Source organism: Giraffa tippelskirchi, chromosome 8, assembly GCF_054371585.1.
Source record: "Giraffa tippelskirchi isolate mGirTip1 chromosome 8, T2T-mGirTip1v1.2.pri, whole genome shotgun sequence".
Classification (NCBI taxonomy): domain Eukaryota; kingdom Metazoa; phylum Chordata; class Mammalia; order Artiodactyla; family Giraffidae; genus Giraffa; species Giraffa tippelskirchi.
The window spans coordinates 29398645-29425431 of NC_137282.1; the positions used below are offsets into that span (position 1 = coordinate 29398645).

General features: G+C 43.5%; 1 protein-coding gene across 41 annotated transcripts in view; it reads right to left on the reverse strand.

Moving 5' to 3' along the window:
- STOX2 (storkhead box 2) overlaps nt 1–26787 on the reverse strand; it is a 187775-nt gene that overhangs the window by 18399 nt on the left and 142589 nt on the right. For 3 of the 41 annotated variants that reach the window (XM_081521892.1, XM_081521920.1, XM_081521919.1), the window contains exon 2: nt 12647–12766. The exons of the other annotated variants lie outside the window; for them this stretch is intronic. In XM_081521892.1, coding sequence (XP_081378018.1) covers nt 12647–12671 — 25 coding nt within the window. In that variant the 5' untranslated portion in view covers nt 12672–12766. The remainder of the gene's footprint in view (nt 1–12646; nt 12767–26787) is intronic. 41 annotated transcript variants of the gene reach the window in all.

The following is a 26787-nucleotide window of genomic DNA, read 5'->3' on the forward strand; positions in this document are numbered from 1 at the left end:
GCTCCTTTCTCACATGGATTTACATAATCTCTCCTCCTCTGCTTCCAAGCAGGATTTCACCCTTGTTATAAATCACCCTGATGCGCCAAAACTGGACTCAGGCCAACCTGTGACAGTGAGCAACCCCCTCCACTGCCCGGCGCTCTGCGGTGGACCACCTCCTGTGTCCAGACACGACCTCTAGCTTGATTGGGGCGGGGAGGAGTCTCTAGGGCCTTTGGGAAAGAACGTGAACCCTGCTTTGATGGACCAGATGGTTTGATGGATGAAACCAGGCAACAGCGCCTGAAGATGAAAACCACCAGGTGGGAGGATAAGTCTAAGAGGTGCACCAGATGGAGCAGTGGGACCCCAGGGTCAGAGGTTGAAGCCTGACCGCCCCCCATTCACCTCATCCCCAAGCCCAGCTCGGTCCAGTGCTCCCCTCTCCCCGGCATCCCTCAGGGCTCCAATCAGCTCTGCTGTGGCTCCCTTCTCTGTAAGACGGGTCTGAGAAGAGGGAGACATTTCCCCTACAAACAGAGGGGGCGTGCCCAGGTCCAGAACAGCAGGTGGCCAGTGGAGATTAAAAACCAGCAGAAACCAGGAACTGAACCCACGAACTGCCAGGGCCTGTGGCATGTAAGTCTCGCAGGCGGACAGACAGACCTCGAAGAGATTCTTGCAAATATCTGGTGGGGTAGCAGTGGGTGGAAGCTGGAAGACGGAATTCCGGGCTGTTCCTCAGGATGTGAGTTTCACTCACTGGCTAGTGAAGCTCAGTTCATATCAATGACTCAAAAATGACAGAATCATGTGGGGCCGGACCATCTCCATGGGCAAGCTTGCTACTGCCTAGAAGACTGTATTTAAGTCTTCAAAAGACTGTTGTACCCTTCATTCAAACACAACCTTATTCCAAAGGCTTCTGTGTGAAGGATGAATGACTGGGGGTGGTGAGATGCAGTGGAGTGGGGTGCGGCATTTGGAGCGACTGATGTTCAAACCCCCCTCCCCACAGTGGCCCCACAGCTCAGTCGTAGATACTCTAATGATCTCTCCTGTGCATTCTTTCTCCTTCCACCTTCCACGGAAGAGGATGAGGGCAGTGAGGCAGGTTTCTTGATGATTTGCTAGGTTGGCCACATGGGGTGATTTTGTAAGTCAGATGAAAATGACAATGGGGTCAGCTGACAAAGGGTGGGGAGATCAAAGCACCTTCCAAGTGTATCGATGTATCGCTTGGGAGGCTAACCCCTCCTAGAACTTGCCTATCATAATTAAGGACTTCTCAGAAGACTAAAGATCCAAAAATACTACATATTTTCTTTTAAACGTGGTTTTGTGTAGGTGAAAGGGAACTTGTCTATTTTCTGATTTTTGTATAGGTGAAAGGGAACTTGAGCTTTCTGTAAAACAAGGAGTGACCACTAGCAAAACTAGTTTACGTCACGCTAGTCCTTATGCTTTTAGCAGAAATTATTTAGTAACTAACAAAGGTCAAACGTTTAGCAGTCCTCTCAGTTAATTTCTTTGCAGCCAACTGTAAGAGGCAAGGAAGTCTTAAGTGTCTCTGAAATGCATTTATATTGAAAAAGCTCAGTTTCACTATAATACTGAATATGTAGAATGACTTTAAACTCAGGATAGAGAACCAAATGAAATGTGGATGCTCTGAATGACTCTTCCACATCGTCTTGTTTTTATACTGCACTAAGATAAAGCATGTCTCACTCCGGTCCCACCCCCAGTCTCATCAGCCATCCTATATCCACTGCGCCCACATGTTTCTCTTTTCTCCAATCCATCTCCAGTGCGACCCCTACCCCAGGCCTCTTTGCCCCCCTCACCTGGTCCATCACAATAGCTTGATGAGTCCTAGCCCTTCCTCCTACCGCACACTCCCTTCTCTGCAGAGCAGTCAGGTTTTCTTAGAAAAACCGAAAGCATTCCGCTTCCCTGCCTGAAATTCTCCGGTGCCTGCCTGCTGTGCCTAGGAGGCAGGGACTCCTCGCCAGGTCTACACCGGCCTCAGCCTGTCCACCCACCTCTGCGAGCATCCCCCAGCCCCTCCCCACCTCCTTCCTGCAATGGGCTCACCACCTCTGTTGTTCTTTGAACTCGCCGACCTTCCCCCTACTCACAGCCTCTGTCTTTGTTGAGCCCCCATCTGGGGGGCTCCTGGCACTTCTCTCCAGATGGGCTGCTTCTCCTTGTCTGGGTCTCCTTTTAAACGGGGCCTCCTTGGGGAGCCCTGCCCAGGGCACCAGATCTAATGCTACCCTAAAACCACAGCATACTCCCTCTCATGTTACCCGATACTGTGGTTTATAATAAGAAATATATGTTTGGTCTTTGTCCCCACGTCTGGCTCAGAGCTCCCAAAACCCGTGGAATTTCCTAAGTGATGAGAGAGACCTAGGTATCTTTGTTGGAGAACCAACCACGTGGTTGTATGTGCATGCTAAGTCGCTTCAGTCGTGTCTGATTCTTTGCAACCCTATGGAGTATAGCCCACCAGTCTCCTCGGTCCATGAGATTCTCCAGGCAAGAATACTGGAGTGGGTTGCCATTCCCTTCTCCAGGGGCTATTCCCAACCCAGGGATAGAACTCGCATCTCTTTATGTCTCTTGCATTGGCAGGTGGGTTCTTTACCACTAGTGCCACCTGGAAGCCCAACCACATGGTTAGAGGACTGGAACCTTCAGCCTCGATCCCGACCTCCAGGGAGGAGACAGGCGCTAAAGGTTGAATCAGTCCCCAATGGCCCATGACTTAATCAAGCATGATTATGTTACGAAGCCTCCATGAAAACCCAAAGGATGGGGTTCAGAGAGCTTCTAAGATTGCTGAACATGTGGCAATTGGGGCAGGGGTGAACCTGGGCAGGGCATGGAGCTCTGTGTCCTTTCTTTACACCCTGCACTATGCATCTCTCCCATCTGGCTCTTCCTGAAGTGCATTCTTTTACAATATTCTTATTTTAAACTATTACTTACTCTAGGTAACTAAAAGGTTTCTTCCTGTAGGCTGCTCCAGCAAAGTAACTGAACCCAAGGAGGGGGTCGTGGAAGCCTCCAATCTACTGCCTAGTCTTTCAGAAGCACAGGCCACAATCTGGACTTGCCACTGGCATCTGAAGTCGGGGTTGGGGTGAGCTGGGGTGAAGGCAGTCTGTGGACCGAGGCCTGAACCCGTGGGATCTGATGCTTTCAGACAGATGGTGTTGGAATTGTGGTGAATTGTAGGATACTCAGCTGGTGTTGCAGACATGCTGGTATAGTGGAAGCCACCCACTCACCCCCACCCCGGCCACACACACACACACACACACACACAAGAATTGGTACCAGGGTCTTAGCAAGTCCCTGTCTTCACTCTCTGAATGCATGCATGTGTGCTTTTGTGTACCGGTTTACTGTCTGTCTCACCCACTAGAACACAAGCTCCAAGGCAGAAGCAAAGGTGAACCCCACATTCCCACTACACTCTCAGTGCCTAGAATAAAACAGAGCCCACACCAGACACCCAGGACATGTCTGCTGAATGAACGAATTTCCATTTATAACAAAATCTGAGGAAATGCTCGGGGGTGGAGGGGGGCGCGCACTTAAACGGTTATGATTTTATTCATATATTTTGCTGAATAATTTGCAAAACAAACACAAAATTTAATGAGAACCCAAATGTACTTAACCATGCAATTTCTAAGTTTCTCCCTGTTAATTTCTCCCCAAAACACAGCAGTTATCACAGAAAAATAACTATATATTATGTGAGGATTAAGACATGCATTTAAGGAATAAAAGGAATATAGGTATCGATCAACACAACATAACACATTATTCAAGGTTACCATGATTTTCTTTGGCTCTTAGGTCAAACCTAAAACCTACTTAAGGAGCCAACTAGTCATTCTTAAAACATGCTACTAGAAAATTCTTCCAATAGTTGGACCACATTTATGGTCAAAGAAGAAAACAAGGGAATATAAATACTGCTATAATGTTACTGGTCACCATAATCTACAGAAACAACCACAGTTTGCATAAATGATGAATTGTTACTTGTCTAATTTATAGGATGGATTTTTCTACTGCCAGAATTAGTTCTGAACATATTCATAAAGACAACTCCTGTAAAAGCTCATAGCTACTTTGTGGGCTAGCCAATTCTTTCTAAAGTGTTATAATGCTGTCCTATTGTTCTAGAAAGCGGGGATAAATAGGTTTTATTTCAGCTTTATTTTCTTACAAACATTCATTTAAGGAAGGTCCTCAGGGGACATTTGTCAAATCCAGGATCGTTCAGATCAAGCCAAGCACAGTGCCTTGGACTGAGTAAGCACTGAGCAAACTTCTGTGAAATGAATTTAAAATGTGAGAAGGCGTGGCAATATTACAATTCCAAGTACACGTCTTCGACTTTAAAAGCATTTCACATTCGATTTCAAATATCTCCGTGAATATGTGGCCACTGCTCTCATGTAAGGTCAGCTGAGAAGCATGAGGGCGGAGATAAACGGTCCGTGGTGACGGGAGGAGGGAAGGGTGGATGGAGCGCCGGACCAGGGCGGGAGTGAGCACGCGCAAGGCTGAGCGGGGGGCGCCCGGGGTGTCCTCTGGCGCGGCTGGAGCAGGCTGGGGGCTGAGATGGAGAGAAACGTAGGAGCCAGATCCTGGGTGACCAAAAGGCCGAGACTTTACCCCTGATGCTGATAGGAACTCTGATATTTATACAGAGGAATTATCTGTACATGACATGCTTGTGTTAGAAAATCACTCTGGTGCAACTGTGGGGAACAAACCGGTGACCATTTCCATCACTGAGAAACTGACAAGGAGGGTCTGGGACAGCAGGCAGAAATCACCCATATGCCACCTTCCTCTTTCATCTACAGCTGGTGACTTATACCTCAGAAATATAAGGGAAAATGCACATGCATTTTACTATTTAACTCCCTCTATCTATTCTCCCTTCCAACTTCAGGCCAGTTACTTTAGCTGGAATTATTTCAAAATACCCTCTCTCACATAGTTTATTCTTTCAAGAAATCTATTTGAGTGTGCCTCTTAGATACCCCAAACCTTTGGGCACCTGAGTTTGAAAATTGTTCCAATCTTGGTTCTTTATGTAGAGAAAAAAAAAAAAGAAGAACTGTAATAAAGCTCAATTCTCTATGAATGCCATTTTCCCCCCAGTTGCTAATTGAGGTTCTCTGTGCTCCACAACCTTTGCATATGGTGGGGACACAGCTAAGAAGGCGTGACTTCCATGGCAACTTACATTTGTCCCTTCCCAGATGACACCCACAGCTTTCTAAAAGATACCTACCAGAAAAGCAAACATAAATCTATTTCCTTTCATCTTAAAGTACCCATATTCACGCAACTGTACACGCAAAGGAAAGCCATAATTTCTTCAGGTGGATCACATCACAATGAACTACAACCCTGCAAGTACCCTGAAGTTCATCGTCTATCTTAGCCTTCTTTAAATAATCTGCCCTCCTCCAAATACTAGCATTCCCTTGGAATTATCCTGTTTTCCTGTTTATTTTTAAATACTGTTTTCCATTGTAAATGTCAATTCATTCTGTACTTAGGATTGAAAAGTTGCCTCTGACCCTAATGAAGTTCATGAAACAAAGCAACCTCCTTGTAAATGTAGTTCTGAAACTGTACTAATTTATCATTGGGAAACTGCCAATAAAAAGAGGCATTCAGGAGGTACTGTTAAGTGCCCAGGCTCTTATAACAAAATGCAATGACTACTCTGTGTCTGTGTCCTCGTCTGTAAGATGAGGGTTTGGATGACACGGTTTCAAAGATTCCTTCAGATTCAAACTCTTTGATTCTCCATTAAGGCAGCAGAATTCTGGCATAAAAGCATAATACAATATTGCTGGCTACCTCTATTTCCATCTTGCTGGAGAAAATGATTTTAATGCCCATCCAACCTGAAAAAGTAGGATTTAATTTTTTAAAAGGACAGAAAAATAGACTGGCTCTGAATTTTTTCCTTGTAATAAAGACTTCGGAATTTACTCTTTCCTAATTCAAAGTCTTGCTCCTTAGAACCAAAGTGTGCCTGTTTTTGTTCTCTGGACTGCCAAAATTAACACTAAAGTTAAAATTATAGATGCCAATAAAATTACCACATGCAGTAGATACCATGACTCATAAAAACAGTCAAACATGCCTGTAAAACGTATGGTGGGTACAGCGATAATACAAGTCTATTCCTCTAACAAGCTGTTCAGAGGACGACGAATGTGGCAAGGTTTATCTTCCATACCCTTGGGCCCGAGGAAATCATAAGCTCTCTGAGGTTAAGTGAACAGCTTCTCAGAGGCAGAGCATCACACAAATCTTAGTGCTTTACAATTTAATTTATTAACCCTGATTTTATGTATACATGTTGTTTTTGGGTCTTTTAACACATTGTTCTTTTTTTTTCTAAGCAATTCTAAAAAAAAAAACACACAGCCCCTTCCTATACACCCTCCTGCAGACAGAAATACCCTTTCAGGAGGGCAGAACACATAAGCATCATCAACTTAAATGATGCTTCATTTTAAGCAGCTTTCCCTAGAAATCAAATTACTGTACTTGACTTTCAAATGTCTGTATTTGAAACTTAAAAGGAAACTGGCACTGGAAAAGGCTCTTTTACCAGTTTACTGCGTGTCTGGCTTAATGCCACTGATCTCAGAAATTTATGGTTGAATCTCAATGGCAATCATCAATGGCATTGACAATAAAATTTTTTTTAATATTTAGAAACTCTCTAAATTCTTTTCGAAAGCTCCTTGGTACTTTATTTCAAGTCTTGATGGAGTTCTCATATAAAAAGGCTAATACCTAAGCTATTACTTGAATAACTTGTTTTAATTCAAAAGAAAATGTAAATAAGAAGCTCTCATTAATAATATTACAGTTAATGGTGTCGATCAGCTATGACTTACTAAGAAACTTCTAATGAGAGTTAAACAAGAGTGGTCACAGTGGCAGACGGCTGCTGCTGCTGCTGCTAAGTTGCCTCAGTCGAGTCTGACTCTGTGAGACCCCATAGACGGCAGCCCACCAGGCTCCGCTGTCCTTGGGATTCTCCAGGCAAGAACACTGGAGTGGGTTGCCGTTTCCTTCTCCAGTGCATGAAAGTGGAAAGTGAAAGCGAAGTTGCTCAGTCGTGTCCGACCCCTAGCGTCCCCATGGACTGCAGCCTACCAGGCTCCTCCATCCATTGGGATTTTCCAGGCAAGGGTACTGGAGTGGGGTGCCATTGCCTTCTCCATGTGTTCACAAGTATAAATGGGTTGCTGCTGCTGCTGCTGCTAAGTCGCTTCAGTCGTGTCCGATTCTGTGCGACCCCATAGACGGCAGCCCACCAGGCTCCGCCGTCCCTGGGATTCTCCAGGCAAGAATACTGGAGTGGGTTGCCATTTCCTTCTCCAGTGCATGAAAGGGTAAAGTGAAAGTGAAGTCGCTCAGTCGTGTCCAACTCTTAGCGACCCCGTGGACTGTAGCCTACTAGGCTCCTCCGTCCATGGGATTTTCCAGGCAAGAGTACTGGAGTGGGGTGCCATTGCCGTCTCCGATAAATGGGTTAGTGTCCACCATTATCACCTACTTAGCAGTCCGTCTAATGCAGAGATGCACTGCTGCTGCTGCTGCTAAGTCGCTTCAGTTGTGTCCGACTCTGTGCGACCCCACAGACAGAAGCCCACCAGGCTCCCCCGTCCCTGGGATTCTCCAGGCAAGAATACTGGAGTGGGTTGCCATTTCCTTCTCCAGTGCATGAAAGTGAAAAGTAAAAGTGAAGTCACTCAGTCGTGTCCGACTCCTAGCGACCCCATGGACTGCAGTCTACCAGGCTCCTCCATCCATGGGATTCTCCAGGCAAGAGTACTGGGGTGGGGTGCCATTGCCTTCTCCGAGAGATGTACTAGGTAGGTCTAATGACAAATCAATTGCTTCACTGGTTTACAGAAGAAACTTTTTATCTTCCCCAAGCAACAAGCTTTCATTAGACATATTAGCTATCACTCTCTTTACTGAGATCAAACTATTGATTAAAAAATAAATAAATAAATAAATTGTCTGAGGATAAGCAGAGATGGACAAACCACAAAGGGTGGAGAATCAGATAGAGAAGGCAATCGATGGATAGGGAGAAGTGAGAGCTCCCTGGCTCAGGAGCTGTCTTCACTATCAGCAAGGATGATGACTGACATTTCTGATCACAAAGAACACGTCTGGACCATGCCACTACTGCAATAGATTGCGAGCTTAAAAGTCAGGATGGAAATAAGAGCCATTGGGCCAATTTATCTGCTTCTGTAATTCACAAACCTTTGCTAAGAAGTCTCCACATTATAACCCGTCTGGTATGTATATTTAGGCACTACAGAATAAACCTATTGACGCGTCGGGCACTCAAATGCTGTCGAGCAAATAGGTACTACATATATAGATGAGGCAAGGTAAGACCCCACTAGCCACTGAGATCGGGCATGGAAATGGCAACCCACTCCAGTATTTTTGCCTGGGAAATCCCATGGACAGAGGAGCCTGGAGGGTTACAGTTCACAGGGTCGCAAAGAGTTGGACACGACTTAGCAACTAAACAACAACAACAAACCACTGAGATGTTTTCCATCAGCAGTCTCCTCGCTCTCTAGTCCCTCATCCAGAGCTAAATTAAGGCCATTTACCACCAGCAATAAAATCATAACAAAATACCAGTCCTAGATGACCACAGGTAATAAAAGCTCTCAGATGTCATGCAATTCCGTAAGTGAAAGTCGCTCAGTCGTGTCCGACTCTTTGCGACCCCATGGACTATACCGCCCTCCAGGCCAGAATACTGGAGTGGGTAGCCTTTCCTTTCTCCAGGGGATCTTCCCAATCCAAGGATCGAACCCAGGTCTCTCGTCTTGCAGGCGAATTCTTTACCAGCTGAGCCACAAGGGAAGCCCAGGAATACTGGAGTGGGTAGCCTATCCCTTCTCCAGTGGATTTTCCAACCCAGGAATAGAACTGGGGTTTCCTGCATTGCAGGCAGATTCTTTACCAACTGAGCTATCAGGGAAGCCCCAATTCTGTAAGGCACCTGGCTAACCAGAGTCTTGTGTAATATGTGTGCTTTCCTTTTCTTCGTTATAAGCACATCACATAGGACAGCATCTAAATTCCTATTTTAAGCTACTTCTCTTCCATCTCCATTCTATATGGGAACCTAGCCTGACAACAGAGACATAGGAGATGCTCCAAAATCCATGGATGCTATTTCTCAACTATAGTTCAATATAAATCAATCTAAAATTTCCAGAGTCACTCTCTTTCATTCTTCATAAGTTAGAACCACCATAGCTAATTCTCAACCTTGGCAGTCTTTGCTTAATCTGTTTAGGTCCTAGCTACACCGTGACCAACTTATAAAATACAATCATAACAGAACAATTAAATACAGTTCCGAAATAAATGTTGATAATTCCCAAATTAAAATCAAATCATACAGAATGACTGCTACCAACTCCCCAATGAATGCACATCTATCACCCCTCCCAACTGTTACTGAAAGAACTACAGACAGGTACACAGGGACGAGAGAGTACAAAAAGCCAGACACACACGCGCACACACACAAAGGAAACTCCCAACTCACTGGACCAGAAGTAACTTTTCTTTCAAAAGGATGGCATTACAAGACAGTGGTAGAGGCCACGGACTTTGTTAGCCAAAACTTTTAAGTTCAGAGCCCAGTTCTGTTTCTCATTAGCTGTGTCATTTGGAGCAAATTAATTCTTTTTTTTTTTTTTTGAGTCTCACTGTCTTCTTCCCTAAGGTGTACACAGTGATGATCACCTCACAGAGTTATGGAGGGGACTAAATAAGATAATGGATGCTGAGTGCTGACATGGTCCTTGAGACCTAACAGATATTTAATAAGTAGTAGTTAGTATTAAAATGATCATCCCCAAGCCCACCTAAATTTATTCAATTTACTTTTTTATGACGTTTGAATTTCTGCTAATAAAAAAATTATTTGAGCCTTTAAAAAAAGCTTTTAAGAGAAAAATCTAAGGCATCAGTGGGAGAGAGCAGTAGTCTTTCTCACTCTGGCATGAATTAGATTGATTAGATTGCTCACCTCTTGATTCTTACCTGTGAGCATGGGCACTGAGTGAATGGAATAATTTGCCTGGGAGGCAGAAAAGTTAGGATATAACATATTATAACATATAGCATTTAGGATGTATTATTGGGCTGGAAAGGATTGGGAAATATGCATTACACAGGGATTTTGGAAACAGAAAAACACTAAAAGACGGGAAATTGTTTGGACAGAGTCACAGGGATATAGAGAAAGTTGGCCTATTTTAAGATTTTTGGCTGGGCCAATCTTTTACCTAGGAAAGGGAAAGGCAACTCAGTACTTCAGTACCCTTATGTGCTGAAGATCAGTGATACGAGGAGTTAAATAATTTCTAATGGAACCTGGGATGCAAAGAGTCACCATGATCATTTGCTCTAAGGAAAACACACCCTACAGAATTCAAAAAAGTGGCTTCCATACAAAACATCTTTGGAGAAGGAAATGGCAACCCACTACAGTATTCTTGCCCGGAGAATCCCACGGACAAAGGAGCCTGGTGGGCTACAGTCCATGGGGTCGCAAAGAGTGGGACACAACTGAGCGACTGACACACACATACAAAACATCAGAATTTAGCATGGTGAGTGATGGGCACTCAGTCATACCTGACTCTTGGCGACCCCATGGACCTTAGCCTGCCAGGCTCCTCTGCCCATGGAATTCTCCACACAAGAACACTGGGATGGGTTGCCATTTCCTTCTCCAGGGGATCTTCCCAGGGATTCAACACAGGTCTCCGGCACTGCAGGCAGATTCTTTACCATCTGAGCCACCATGGTAGCTTACTCCCTACTTAAGAACAGTTTGTCCAAGAATATTATTCTTCCTATTCAAGTAAATCATAACCACCGTCCATATTTAAGGACTCACCTTCACATCTGGTCTTAACAATAACAATCCTTTACCAGCAGTGTAAGATGCTATCTGTAAACGTACCTCAAGGTAAGAACAATCATCATTTTTAGAGTTACGCACATAACTCCTGAGGTCTACGTCAGCATTAATCTATCCTGGGGAAGACTGTTAAAATGAACAAACAGCACTCTCACCCTCTATGACAAATTAATGCTTTTTGAACTATCTCTGTTCTTAATCAACTACTTACTGCCTGCTTTCCATATGTGGGCAACTGCTAGGAGAAGTGAATTGTAGAAAAAGGCACAAATCTTGATCTTTGCCGTCAGCGGGCTTACAATTTATATGGGGAAGCATGATATAAACGTGTAAAACTACAAGCAATTATACTATGTTCAAATTACTGATTCAAACATCCTTAGAAGACATATAAGAAGAAAATACTTCAATGGCTAGCAGATTAATTCCTATAATAGGAATCTGGTCTAATTACATCTATCCATCTAGAGAAGTTAATTCTATAATAGGACTAAGAAATGACCTCCTACAATCAGAGAAACCCTCCTGTGGGAGGCAGACTTTGAATAAGGTCTTTAAGAAAGAGTAGAATTGGTGGGTGTGGGGACATTATATTCTCAATATGGTATGAGGTGACCAAACATCCTTTGAAACTGACTCAACATCCTCAACTTTGTTTTGAAGATGCCAAGTATTAGTCACAAGGAAGACACAACTCCACAATGAAGAAAGGAAAAACAAGCATTCTTTCCTTCAGTGAAAGGGTGAACTATGGGGGTGGATATGAGAGCAAAGAGCAAAGAGATGTTCAAGGGGCCTGCCGAACGTATGGTTTGTACTATTTTAAAATGTTCTAGTTATTATCACAAATTGCACTTAAGACCCTCAGAAATATTTTTTAGTAGACAGTACTAAAACCATCAACTTGATGAGATGGTAAAACCATGCTTCCAGATTTGCCAAGTTTCACTTTGGAGCATGTAATGTACCTTTGAGAACCAAATTTTACAGTCTGTTTTTTTTTGTGTGTGTGTGTTTTTTTTAAAGAGCTTTTGTGTGAAAAACCCATGGATGTTGTAAGAAAACAGCCCTGTAATCACCTGGATCCTAAAACAGACGATGATGAGATATGCTTACTTCCTGAGCAGCTAATAGCAACCTCTGTCTGATGTTAGTGCTGGAAACAGCCCCTGAGCATATAAATCAGGCTTTCTGGGACTTCAGTGCATCGCATATAGGTTAACAGGCCAAATAATACACTAACGTTATTTAGGGATGACACTGAGAAGAAAAAGTCTGCAAATAATGTTTACTGAATGCCTCCATCAGAGCTGGTGAAAGAGATATATTACAGCTGATGGAAACGTGGAGCTGTTTAATTATTTCCGATTCACATATCCTACAGTTGACTCTGGTTTCTGATGCGAGGCTGGGATGAATCAGGCTGCGGAGGTGGCATCTCGTGGTCACCTCCACGGGGCACCTCTCCTGCCTAAGACTGAGACTGCAGAGGGATTATCACAGCAAGATCACTTTTCAGGGGACAGGACACCCTTATCCAAGGGGTTGCAGACATTTGACCGTATTTCTTTGCACACAACAACTCTTGAAAGAAAACGAGGGGAGACCTACCTGACCCTTTCTGGACTGGCTCCATCCCCCAGGTAGCTTTGGCGCTAAAGCCTGGTGCATGCTAGGGGGTAGCATTCAGGCACAAGAAGGAGCCAGTAACAGAAACGGACGTCCTAGAATCTGGAATAAGAAGAGAGAGTAAACTTTCCAGTCATAATATTCTAAATGAGCATTTCAGAAGGGCTGCCAAGGGCCCATGGACCCCACAGGGATCTGGTACTTTACCTGAGTACATCTATGTGAAAAAACAAATAAGTTCCAGAACTCTCAGCTCTTCTGACAATTCAGGTCTGGAGATACTGGCCCAAGTTCAGGTCAAAAGCTTGGCACAAAAAGCACCTTGAAAAGGCTTTGTGAGTGGACTTTACTGGTCATGATTTTAGGGGGAAAAATAATCTTCTTTCCCCCTCTCCCCTCCACTTTGCCTGGAACAGGGGCAGCAAGCCCATGCCCACGCCCTGCCCATCGCCGGCCCCTGGGGGCCCTGAGCCGACGGCCCACTGCAGTGCCTTGGGAATCTGCAGTGTCTCTCCTCTGCTGCCTGTTCTCTGCAAAGTGAAGTCACAGGCACGGACCAGCCAACCTGACTCCTCATTACCCTGCCCAGAATCCTTTGTGAGCTGAGATGAGTCATCACTCCAAGAAAAGCTACAGCCTCCGACTGTCAGTACGGGCTCCTTTGTCTGTGCGGTGCAGAGACTTTGGGGCTGGCATCACACCCCCCGCCCTCCCTCCCCGGGGGGCTGGGGGCCGCCAGGGGCACAGGGTCCTCTCCAAGGGTGGCCCAAGCCCCCTCCCATGCAGAGCACCAATGCAGATCTTTTCATCATGAAAACAGGAAAAAGGGCACATGCCTCCGGACTTGGAGAAAACAGGCACACATGAACAGTGATCTGGCAACGTATACTCACCAGTTCGTAATTATAAACCTTACACATTCGCCTTTTGTTGTTGTTGTTCCTTTTTTTTTTTTTTAAGGCTGGCTTTTCATGGCAGAGAAGGACGTGTCTCCCTCCTGTGTGTAACAGGCGGTGCGACCCCCGTACCCTGGATCAAAGTTTAGCTGCAGCGAGCTCTTTTGTCATAAATTTCAGTTCCCGGGCAAGTCCTCGCAAGCCCGGGTCGCATCATTCCGGACGCGGCGCCGGCGGCCTTGCAGCAGAGGCGGCCGGGGAGCCGGCGCGGCTTCCGCCGCTAGGAGGGCGGCGTGGGGAATGAGGTCACTATGTCAAGAGCTCGTTCTCGGCGTGCAGAGCCCCCGGGCTCCCACCGCCACCGGAATTGCACGGCGTGGCATGAGTGCATACGATTCCTTTTACAGCGCTGCTCCCTCTGCTTTTTCTCTTTTGCTTTTAAGAATCGCCGTGCCTCAGATCGGGAAGGCGCGCGTGCACACACACGCACACACACACACACACACACACACACACACACACACACGATCCTTTCCAGATCTGTGCCAAAAAAATATCCTTTTCACTGCACTGCCTGTACCGCACCACACGCGCGGATGAGCCCCACGCCGAGCCCCTAGGCCACAGGCACGTGTGCACACTGTATTTACACACCCACAGACACACAGATGCTCGGAGGAACTCATTTCGACAGGACCGTGGAGAAGAATGATTCATCTCTATTTACAAGAAACGACACAGAGACGAGGCTGGAGACGGAAAGAAGGTGGGAGGGGGGAAGACAGGAAGAGAGGGGAGGAGAGGAACGCTGACCATCACGTTAAAACCAGAGAAAAATGGAGTCCAAGATGAACGGAATAATTAAGAGCGACGTGAATGAGGGTGTGTTAATTCCTCCAAACAAAATAATACCCAGGCAGGCACCTCTCACTAGCTCCGCTCAGGAATCAGAGAGATGCTGATAAAGATAAATTATCCCCTACTCAGAATGGAAGTAGATTTGGGTGGCCAAGGATGCCTGCACCACAAATTCTCCCCCATCCTGTGCAGTAGCTAACGGACAATAAGGATGAAGCACAGGAGGAGACTGGAGATGGGAGGTACAAAAATGTCATGCATCTCTCAGTAAGACTATCCCGCACCTCTGAGTTAGAACGATCACCAGGCTAAAGCCTCAACAGCATCCCATCATCTCTTCACTCCTGTGATTTAGCCTGTCTTTAAATTTTCTGTTTATTTGTTTATTTTTGGGTTCGGCTCCCTGGCGTGCGGGATCTTAGTTCCCCAACCAGGGATGGAACCCGCACCCCTGCAGTGGAAGCTCAGAGTCCTAACCACTGGACCACCAGGGAATCACCTAGCCCATCTTCATGGACCTCTTTCCACAGAGCTCGGGCCTCCTCCAAGTCATTCACACCCTCTGGTGAAGGCTTTACCCACCAACTGAGTTCTGTAACCCCACACAGCAGTTCCCATTCTGCTCTCGGAAAGCTAAACAGTGTAGAAATCTGTCTGACAACTCATCCAATGGCTACAAATAATAACCCCATCCCTACCTTCCAAGCCATCTCCTCGCCTGCTGCCCACTGTCTGGGACACCATAGGTAAGTACACACGGTCTATGTGCATTTAAGGATCCACTGGTACTTGTGATCTCAACATGGTTAAACAAAGATTCTTCAGCTCCTTCTTCCAGCGGATCCTTCCCAAACTCTCTGCCCTCATGGCTCCTGCTTTTGCTCCCGCTGGAGCATATCAATCTCCCTGTAAAACTGTATGAAGACTCAGGTAGACTTTAGCCGTCTCTCCCCATGGCACCTTCAACTCCCCCACTCTGGACTCTATATACACTTGGTCTGAGACCGTGGTAGGCTTTTGGCTATTGTCACACTGTCAACCCCTAGAGAACTTTTCTACGTTATCTGTGATTAAATGAGGTCTCTTTGATCCAATTAAAAAAAGAAAAGAAAACCTCACCAGTGATGCCTTAGACATCAGAAATGGTCTGACGGCAATTTTCCCTTCCAGGAGGTATTAATTCCTCTCATTGGACATGCGCCCTGGGCTCCATCCGTGACAACGACGCAGCCTGCAGCCCACCACCACCAAGGCAGGTCACCTTTACTCAACTGTCTCTGAGCTTGGTTCTGCTGGTGGTCGTTATAAATCCACCAAAATCCATCGAACTCAGCCCATTCCTCTTAGGCACAGTCTGATCGTTATAAGGTCCAAAAGTGCTGTGTTAGTCACTCAGTCATGTCCAACTCTGTGACTCCAAGGACTGTAGCCCACCAGGCTCCTCTGTCCATGGGAGGCAAGAATACTGCAGTGGGTTGCCATTCCCTTCTCCAGGGGATCTTCCTGACCCAGGGATCAAATCCAGGTCTCCTGAATTTCAGGCAGATTCTCTACTGTATAAATCACCAGGGAAGCCCATAAGGCCCAAAGCCATGCCTAATAAATAAACCCTGCACTTAAGAAGGCGATGATGTACTGAGTAAAAGTTAAGATCTAAATTGAGATATCATGGCCTCTGGCCATTTAAGAGCATCTTTGGAAGAAGTTCAAGACACTGGACCACCTCTTGACAGCTAAAAACTCAAGTTTCCTCTATGACACAGACAAGGTTGAGTAAATGTATAAGAAAAAAAACAGCAAATGTTCAAAGAAAAGGGACGGAAAATTACAACTAAAAATATATTCAGATTTTCTAATACCACACATATATATTTCCATCTCTATGTGGGCCTACTCTGCCTGTGAATAGATATTCATCCAAACTTTACAAGGACCCAATAAGGTAAGTACTGTTATTTAAAAAAAAAAAAAATTTAGATTGTGAATCTTTATTAACCTTTTTAATAATACTTTCCACCTTTTTTATTGGCATATAGGTGCTTTACAATGTTGTGTTAATTTCTGCTGTAGAGCAGAGTGAATCAGCCATACATATACATATATCCCTTTTTGGGGAAGATAAGTATTGTTGTTATTGCCATTCTTTAAACTTTATTTTCTAGTGCATTCTTTTTTTAAAAAAAATTGTTGGCCTCATCTTGAGGCATGTGGAATCTCAGTTCCCGCATCAGAGATCAAACCCGTGACCCTTGCATTGGAAGCTTGGAGTCTTAACCACTGGACCACCAGGGAAGTCTCTATAATCACCATTTTAGAAAAAAAAAGATTAATTGCCTTCTTCAAGCTTCCACAACTAATTAAGTGGCAGAGACTAGATCTGAACCTGGGGCAGGAGGCCTTAGAGTCTGCCTCTCAACTATTAAAATAAAATAAACACTGGAAACAAATTTTTTAAAAAATCCTTAAATTTTTACCTTTAATGGGAAGCCAGCTTGCCTCGTTAGCACATGAGACCAGCAACGTGAGGCCCCTGGGCTGGGTCCCTTTAGCAGCGGTTGCCTTTGCTCAGTTTTCCAGCCCCTGACGGAGTGTGCTCCAGCCTCAGCCGCAGACTATTACCGGATGGCCATGCAAAGGAGCGTAACTGACCTACCGAAACCACAACTATAAGCTCACTCTGCTGTCCTTCTAGTAAGAAGATGAGTTTCTGATGGACATGCATTAGCCTCAACTCAGAAACAAAGAGTTGAGGCTGATAAGAAGTCAAGGCGCTCCGCTGTCTCGGGTGACAGTCTCTGATGGAGACAAGAATGCGAGCATCTCCTGCAGACATAATTAGCGCTCCTTCTCCTCTCTCTCTTGCTCCTTTGAATAACAGCTTTGGTGTTACAGTAATGATTTACAAACATCATATAGAATATCGCAGAGGTGATTTCCTTGGTGGATGAGGTGTGGGCAGAGGCTTTGCTGGGCATGTGACTGGTTCCTCAGAAGAAGCTTAAGTAGCATCACCAGTCCTGACTCAGACACTCAGGATCCTTCAAAAACACTGATGACTAACAGTAGAGTGCGGTCTTAACAGCAACTGTACTTGATAAAGCAGATAGCACCGAACGTTCTCAAATCAATTAAAAATACTTATTGGAGAAGGAAATGGCAACCCACTCCAGTATTCTTGCCTGGAGAATCCCATGGACAGAGGAGCCCAGCGGGCTACAGTCTGTGGGGTTGCAAAGAGTTGGACACGACTTAGCAACTAAACTACCACATTGGGGGTCTAACTGCAAATATTTAAAATAGTGCATATAAGGCAGGGGCTTCCCAGGTGGCGCTAGTGGTAAAGAACCCTCCTGCAAATGCAGGAGACATAAGAGACACAGGTTTGATCCCTGGGTTGGGAAGATCCCTGGAAGGAGGACATGGTAACCCACTCCAGGATTCTTGCCTGGAGAATCCCATGGACAGAGGAGCCTGGTGGGCTACAGTCCATAGGGGCACACAGAGTAGGGACACAACTGAAGTGACTCAGCATGCACGCAGGCACTAAATATTTACCTGGGTGCACAGACTTTTTCATGAACAGATGACATGGTCTCCACTCTCAAGAGGCTTCTACAGCACTTGAGGAGCTAAGATATTCACATATACAAAACACCAAGAACACAACAGTGTGTTCCAAAGGGAGGAACAGGTAGCAAACAGGTGCCTCTAAAAATCTGGGAGAAAGAACCTGGGCTGACACAGTCAGGAATGGCTTCAAGGGAAGGACCAGCTCATCCTAGAATCTGGACAATGGGGAAAGGGCTACCATCAGGGAGGACCTGAGCTCCATGAAAAGAATTTTTGCACATTCTATTTTTTTACAGACACATTCTTTTTCTAAAGTTGAAGTTTAGTTGACTTACAGTGTTGTGCCAATCTTTGGCTGTACGGCAAAGTGACTCAATTATACACATACAGACATTTTCTTTTTAAATATTCTTTTCCATTATGGTTTACCACAGGATATCGACTATCGTACCTTGTGCTATATACAGTTGGAGCTTGTTGTTTATCTGTCCTATGTATAACAGTTTACATCCTCTAGTCCCACACTCCCAGTCCAAATCCTAGTCTATAGCAATACTATATTAAGCCTACTCTAATTGTAATTAACAAACATTTATGAAATACAACGTGTCAAACATTTATGAGATATAACGTGTAAGACTCTCTGCTTGTCGCTGAGGTCAGTACAAAGTTGAAGAAGTTACAGCTCCTCTCCTCATGGCTTTGCACCAACTTTTGAGCCATTCAAGGCAAAGAGGCGCAGAGTACCACAAGAACAAAGAAAGATGGTTATTTCTGATACAGGAGAAAGATGGCAAGGAAGCACGGTGGCAACTGGGCAGTGCTTCCGGAAGGAGGCAGCAGTTAAGGGACCTGAAGATGGGTAAGGATGGGGGGAGGAAGAGAACAGTCAAGGATGCCTTTCCAAGGAGTAAAGCAGTGTGCAGGGTGATCACGTGAAGTAAAGCGTCCAAGAGGTTTTGGAGCATGGCCGATGGTCTATCTAGCATGGCTGGCACAGGAAGATTCATGAAGGAGACGGGTAGAGATGAAGCTGAGTGGTGGGTGGGGCTAGGTAAGATTTTGAAGAACATGAAATTCTAAGAGAAAGTCATTAAAGGTTTATACAGGAGAGTGATGCTACTGATGCTGAAAAGTTTAGGTTACTCTGGCAACAGGGTATGGGATGCGTCCAAATAGAGAAGATAATTAATTCCTGAAACAAGGGAAGAGCCTGTGATGAGGGGCCTAATAAGATGCAAAGAGGGCTTAGAGGCACAGAGATGTGATATACTTCCCTGTTCAACAAAAGGACCTGTCCAAAGTATCCAGCATGAAATATCAGAATACCATCAGAAACGCATTTCTAGAAGTACTGTGTACACCTAACACCACTTGCCCAGAATCTACCCAACTGTATGTGCTATGGTCTGCTCTATGGTCTGCTCTATGGTCTGGAGCAGAGTCCAGGGTAAAACAATAGCTCAAATTGAGAAATAAAGGGAAAAGACAGAACCCTCTAGACAAAATTCTCTGGGCACGGATAAGAGCTCAGACTTTGCTGGTTGGATGAAAGCTGGGGAACAGGCACAAATTAAAATTTCAGCGAAAGTGGTTTCAGAAACAGAACACTCCAAAATTTTCAAAGCCTTTATAGCCCTGGGTTTACCAAGTTATGTGCCTTTTTATTAGGGTAGAAGAAACAATTTCAATTAAAGTTGGATTTGATGCAGCACAGTACAGGCAAGGAAACTAAATATTTAAAGAACAAATACACTTGGTATCCCTACAAGTGTTAGCGAGCACCAATATCCACACACGGTGAAGAGCGTGGCTAATCCACATAATTTAAAATTCTCAGACGTCTCTGGATCAGTCACTTCTCATAGGATTCTGTTGTCTGTTCAGTCACTAAGTCATATCCAATTCTTTGTGACCCCACAGATGGCAGGCAGCACGCCAGGCTTCCCTGTCCTTCACTATCTCCTGGAGTTTGCTCAAACTCATGGCCATTGAGTTGGTAATGCCATCCAACCACCTCCCCCTCTGCCGCCCTCTTTTCCTTTTGCCTTCAATCTTTCCCAGCATCAGGAACACAGGATAATGGCATTTTTGAGCTGGAGAAGACAGAAAGTCATCTAGTACATAATCATTTGACTAAAGATAACCCTAGGGTTCAAGTGGGGAAGATGACTTGCCCAAGGTTACACAGAGTTGGTAGTAAAGTTAGGATTAGTATCTGGACCTCCTGAGCCTCAGTGCAGACATCTCTCTCTTATTCCACAACATCCTGTACAATTTATTCAAAGAAAATTAAATTCTAAGGTTTTTCCAGATCACTCTGGATATAACACTAAAAATTAAGGAGGCAGATGTGCGATTTTCCATACTGCACTGTGGGATGGATTGTTTTTCTGCCCACAGTTCTTCTAATCAATGTCCAAAGAAGGCAAGGAAGGAAAAAGATAAGAGTGAAGTAGAAAAACTGAGAGCCCGTGAGTCTTCCGTTTAGAAGGCAAGAGTTGAAATATGATGTCTTGATATTAACTGGTCAGAAAACTATGGAGAAGCGTGGGGAAATGAGAGGTTACCCTTCTCAAAATTATGCTTTTCTTTTATTACGACAGCATTTGGATTTGTAGACTGCTCACTTCTAATACACCTGAATACACATCTCAGACATTTCTACATCATATTTTCCATTGCACAGGATAGTGATGGGATCCCCAGAGAAGTTGTCAAAATGCAGGAAAAAATGATTCTGTCTTGAAATCTCCCTGAAATTCATACCAGGTATGGATTATACTCTCTAATAGATTGCTTCTGTCTTAACAATAAAAATTATAAAAACTGTTATCCATTGAACACCATTCAACATTTCTTCCTCAAATTTATAGGTGAACTGACCCTCTAGGAAGACTGCCCATGATGGTGCTGAAGTTGTAGAAATCTTCAGTGAGGGCCCTGGTCCCTGGAGGCAAATATGCCTCCAATCTGAGAAGCAACAACTACATTTGAAAATACACCTGACAGGGTTATCTCCCAATTAGCTTTCAAAGTTATCATCAGCGTTTCTGTTGCTTTAAAGATATACCATTATTGAGTCCTAGAGCTCTTTTCGCTGGAATTAGAAGGTTAAAGAGCTGAAAACTGGATTACTTTATCACTGGCTTATTTAATTACGACTGAGTTATCCTTCCTCCTCTATAAGATGGAATCAGGGGAAGAAATATGCAAGTTGCAAAAGCTGCCATATTTTTTCAAAGGAGACATATCTGCAGAACTAACCTCTGACCTCAAGGTGCTTCCAATTAACTAAGGAATGAAAAGTAAACACACATGAAAAGAAGGTATCACAATACTTCCCCACGAAAACCATGAATAAGAGGGGAAAAATGACTGAAAACTAGGTCCAGATGATGAGAAAGTAAAGGAATACCGGCCAAACCTTCCCCTCACGAAGCTGAACTCGGCATGCTCGGTTATATGCGTATTTCCTATTGGCTCCCATAGGACCCGTCAGAAGGGGTGAGCCGCTAAACCAACACAGGCTTCAGAGAACTTGAGTCTTTCCATAGCCTGCTTTCCTGACATTTCAGTATGCACTGGGCTGACTGCTAATGGCTCCTCAATCCCTATGCCTAGAATGAGAACAGGGTTCAAATTGTATATGCAGGAACCTCAACAGTGGTTGAAAATAGTAGTTTCAGCCCTTAAAGAGATCAAATAGTTTTTGACTGAAAAAAAGAAACAAAAAACATTATTTGGGTTCATTATCATTTCCTCTCACCTCTTTTGCTGACCTCAATTCTTAGGGCTATCTCCATACAGTCTCATAGAAGTTAGATCACACACCTTTATTAATAAAGTGTTTATGTGTGCCCAGTCGTGTCCAATTCTTTTGTGACCCCATAGACTGTATCCTGCCAGGCTCCTCTCTCCATGGGATTCTCCAGGCAAGAATACTGGAGTGGGTTGCCATGCCCTCCTCCAGGGGATCTTACCGACCCAGGGATGGAACCAGCGTCTCTTATATCTCCTACCCTGGCAGGCAGGTTCTTTACCACTAACCCACCTTCTTTTTTTTTTAAGGAATTTTTTTTAGGAATTCCAGCAAAATGCTGAATAGGATATTGCTTTTGTTCCCAGATTTAAGGGGAAAGTATTCTCTTTCTCTATTAAGAATGGTTTTAGCGCAGTTTTGTTCTTTATCAGGTTAATGTAATCACCTGCTATTCTTAGATTAGGTGTTTTTTATCAGGAATGGATACTGAATTTCAGCTGCTTTTTCTGAATCAATTGATATTATCCAATAATTTTTCTGCTTTAGTCTGTTAATAGGGTGGATTACACTGATTGATTTTCAAATGTCTTGCATTCCAGGGCTATTCTCAACCTGGTCATGGTATATCATTTTTATAAACTGCTGCATTCAATTTGCTAATAGTTTGTGGAGGATTTTCCCATCTATGTTTATGAGGCACAATGGTCTGCAGTTTTCTTTTATTATACTATCTTTGTCTAGTTTTGGCATAAAGATAATGCTGGTTTCATAAAATGAGCTGTGAAGTTTTGCTTCCTCCTCTATTTTTAGGGAAAGACCCTGTAGAATTGGTGGTATTTTCCCATAAATGTCGGGTAGAATTCTTCAGAATTCTATCTGAACCTGTTTTGGGGTTTTGGTTTCGGGGGGCGGGTAAAAATTTTAACTATAAATTAAATGTATTTAAAGGATACAGGACTGAACTTCCCAGGTAGTCCAGTGATTGGGAATCCACCTGCCAACGCAGGGCACACGGGTTCAATCCCTGGTCTGGGAGGATTCCACATGCCATGGGGCAACCACGCCTGTGCACCACAACTACTGAGCCTGCATGCTGCAACTACTGAGCCCGCATGCTGCAACTACTGAGCCCGCATGCTGCAACTACTGAGCCCGCATGCTGCAACTATTGAGCCCGATGCTGTTACTGAGCCCGCATGCTGCAACTACTGAGCCCGCATCCTGTAACTACTGAGCCCGCATCCTGTAACTACTGATGCCCGCGGCACCTAAAGCCGTGCTCTGAAACGAGAGAAGGCCCCACGTGCTGCAATTAGAGAAAGCCCGCATGCAGCAATGAAGGCCAGGCTTAGCCAAAAATAAACAAACAATTAAAATAAAAGGCTACAGGACCATTCAGGTAATTTATTTCTTCCTGTCTGAGTTTTGAAAGGATGTTCTTTCTAAAAGAACATTTCTTTCCATTTCATCCAGTTGCTGAATTTAAGTGCATAGAGCTGTCTCTAGCAGTTGCTTCTCACACTTTCGCTGTCTGTGGGGTCTGCAGTGGTATATCCTCTTTCACCCCTCCTATTGACAATGTGTGGCTTATTTGTTTGTTCATCTGGCTAGAAGTTTATCAATTTTACTGCTATTTTTAAAGAACCAGCTTTTGACTTCATTGGTTTTCTCTATTAGCTTTGCTTTCCAGTTCATTGATATCTACTCGTTATTATGTCTTTCCTTCTGCTTGCTTTAGATTCACTTTGCTCTTCTTTTTCTAGTTCCTTTAGGGAAAGCTTATCGTTCATTATAGATCTTCTTTTCTTTTTGAACACGAGCATTTAGTCTTTTTATTTTCTGCTGAGCCCTGCTTTGTATGCTTCATAGGAATTGTGATATGATATATTTTTATTTTTGTTCATCTCAAAACACCTTCTATTTTCCCTGAGACTTCCTCTCTGGCCTACATATTACTTCAAAGTACATAGTTTAATTTCCTAGTATTGGGAGACTTATCAGTTATCTTTCTGTTATAGATTTCTTGTTGAATTCCATTATGATAAAATAACATACTTTGAATTATTTAAATTCTTTTAACTGCTTTTAGGTTTCCTTTTATGTCTCAGGATATCAGCTATCTTTGCGAATGCTCTCTGAGGATTTGAAAGGAATGCATATTTTGCTATTTTGAGGAAGAACACCTTATAAATGTCAGGTAGATCTAGTTGCCTGATGGTATTGTTCAATTTTTCTATATCCTTCCTGCTTTTCTATTTACTTGTTCAATCAATTACTGAGAGAATGGCTGAATTCCCAACTATAACCATCCATTTCTCCTTTCAGTTTTATTTTGTCCCATGTACCCCGAATCTCTGTTGTTAGGTCTGTACACATGTAATGTACTCTTTAAAAAAAAAAACCAATTATTTTGATGAGAACACTTAACATGAGATCATTCTCTTGACAGGTCTTAAAGTGAACAATAGTGTACGATAGTGTACGATACAGGATCATTTTCTATAGGCACAAAGCCATACATGAAGTCTCTAGCATTTACTCATCCTGCATTACTGAAATTTCACATACCCATTTCCCCATTTCTCCAGCCCCCGGCAACCACCACTCTATTGCGTGCCTCATGACTTTGACTATTGTCTTTTATTTATATTTATTCATTTATTTTTGACTGAAACTGGTCTTCACTGCTGCACAAGGGCTTTCTCTGCTTGCGGTGAGCTGGGGCTCCCCTCCAGTCGCGGTGTGCAGGCTTCTCATTGCCGTGGCTTCTCTTGTGGAGTGTGGGCTTTCAGGCTTCAGCAGTTGCCACACATGGGCTCGGTAGTTGTGGCACATGGGCTTAGTTGCCCCAGAGCATAAGGGATCTTCCCAGACCAGGAATCAAACCGGTGTCCCCTGCATTACCAGGCAGATTCTTAACCACTGGCCTACCAGAGAAGCCCCAGACTTTGACTGTTTTAAATAATTCATGTAAGTGAAATCCTGCAGTATTCATCCTTCTGTGACTGGCTTATTTCACTTAGCATAATGTCCTCCTGGTTCATCTATGTTGTTGCATATTGCACAATTTCTTTCTTATTTAAATAAGGCTGAATAATATTCCATTGTATGTAAGTACCACATTTTCTTTATCCACTCATCTGCTGATGGACACTTTGATTGTTCCACATATCTTGCCTGCTGTGAATAATGTTGCAAGGAACATGGGAGTGCCAATATCTTTTCAAGATTCTGCTTTCAGTTCCTTTCGATAAAAACTCAGAAGTGGGATTTCTGGCTCATACGGTAGCTCTGTTTTTAATTTTTCGAGGAAAGTTCATACTGTTTTCCATAGCAGCTGCATCATCTTACACTCCCACCAACAGTGTACAAGATTTGCAACTTCTCCCATCCTTGCCAATGCTTTTGCTTTTCTGAAAACAGCTATCCCAACAGGTATGAGGTGATTCTGTGGTTTTTATTTGCATTTTCTGATGACTAGTGATGTTGAGCATCTATCCATATACCTGTGGGCTATTTGTATATTTTCTTTGGAGAAATGTCTATTCAAGTCTTCAGTTGTTCAGTTACTAGCTTGTTTCTTTGTCTGCTTTTAAATTATAGGAGTTCCTCACATATTTTGGAAATTAACTCCTTATCAGACATGTATGTGGTTTACAAATATTTACTCCTGTTCTGTGGGTTGCCTGCCTTTTAATTCAGTTGATTGTTTCTTTCGTTGTGCAGAGCTTTTTAGTTTCAATATAGTCCTACTTGTCTAACTTCGCTTTTGTTGTCTGTGCATTGGGTATAATTTCTAACTATAATCACTGAAATCATTCAATGACAATCATTGCCTAAGACCAGCATCATAAAGCTTTGCCTTTGTTTTTCCTCTAAGAGTTTTGTAGCTTCAGGTCTTACATTTAAACCTTTATTCCAATTTGAGTTGATGTTTGTATATGGTGTATGAGGTATATAAACTTTTTAATGACATATTGGTGAATTTAGCCATTTATTTTTATGCAATGTTCTTTATCTTTGGTAATTTTCCTTGCTCTAAAGTCTACTTTTCTGACATTGATAGATCCACTCCAGCTTTCTTTCTTTTTTTCTAATTAGCTTGGATTAATCTGATTAATCCATTCCATGTAATATTAATTTCCATTTATTTGCTGTATTTTTATTAATATTTTCATGGTTACCTTTTAACCTACTCATATCATTATATTTAAAATATATTTAGTTCAGTTCAGTTCAGTCACTCAGTCATGTCCAACTCTTTGCAACCCCATGGACTGCAGCACGCCAGGCTTCCCTGTCCATCACCAGCTCCTGGAGTTTACTCAAACTCACGTCCATCGAGTCGGTGACGCCATCCAACCATCTCATCCTCTGTCATCCCCTCCTCCTTCCTTCCGCCTTCAATTATTTTTTTAAAAACCCATTATAACAATTTCTGCTATTTATTTGGTAGTTATATTTGATGCAGTGAATGCTTTTAATAATGTTTATTAATAGTTAAATAATCATAATCATTCTAATTTATCTATTGAGTTTTTACTATATTTCTTTGTATAGTGTTTTTAGTTATTGTTTTAAGCTTTTCAGTTGTTATCCAGCCAATAAGTCATGTCTGACTCTTTGTGACCTCATAGACTGTGTAGCCTGCTGGGCTCCTCTGTCCATGGAATTCTCCAGGCAAGAATACTGGAGTGGGTTGCCATTCCCTTCTCCAGGGGAATCTTCCCAACCCAAGGATTGAACCCAAGTCTCCTGCACTGCAGGTAGATTCTTTACAGTCTGAGCCACCAGGAAAGCCCCAGAGAACCCCATGGACAGTATGAAATGGCAAAAAGATTTTCATACACATACTTAACTTCACAGTCTACTTAGATTTAATATTTTATATTTTACCACTTCAAGTGATCAACCTTACCACCACATTGGTTTCTTTACTCTCCTCTCTTTATGTCATAGTTGCCATATGTATTACATCTATATATACTGAAAACTCCATCAGTGCCTGTATCTGTTTTCCATCATCATATATATTT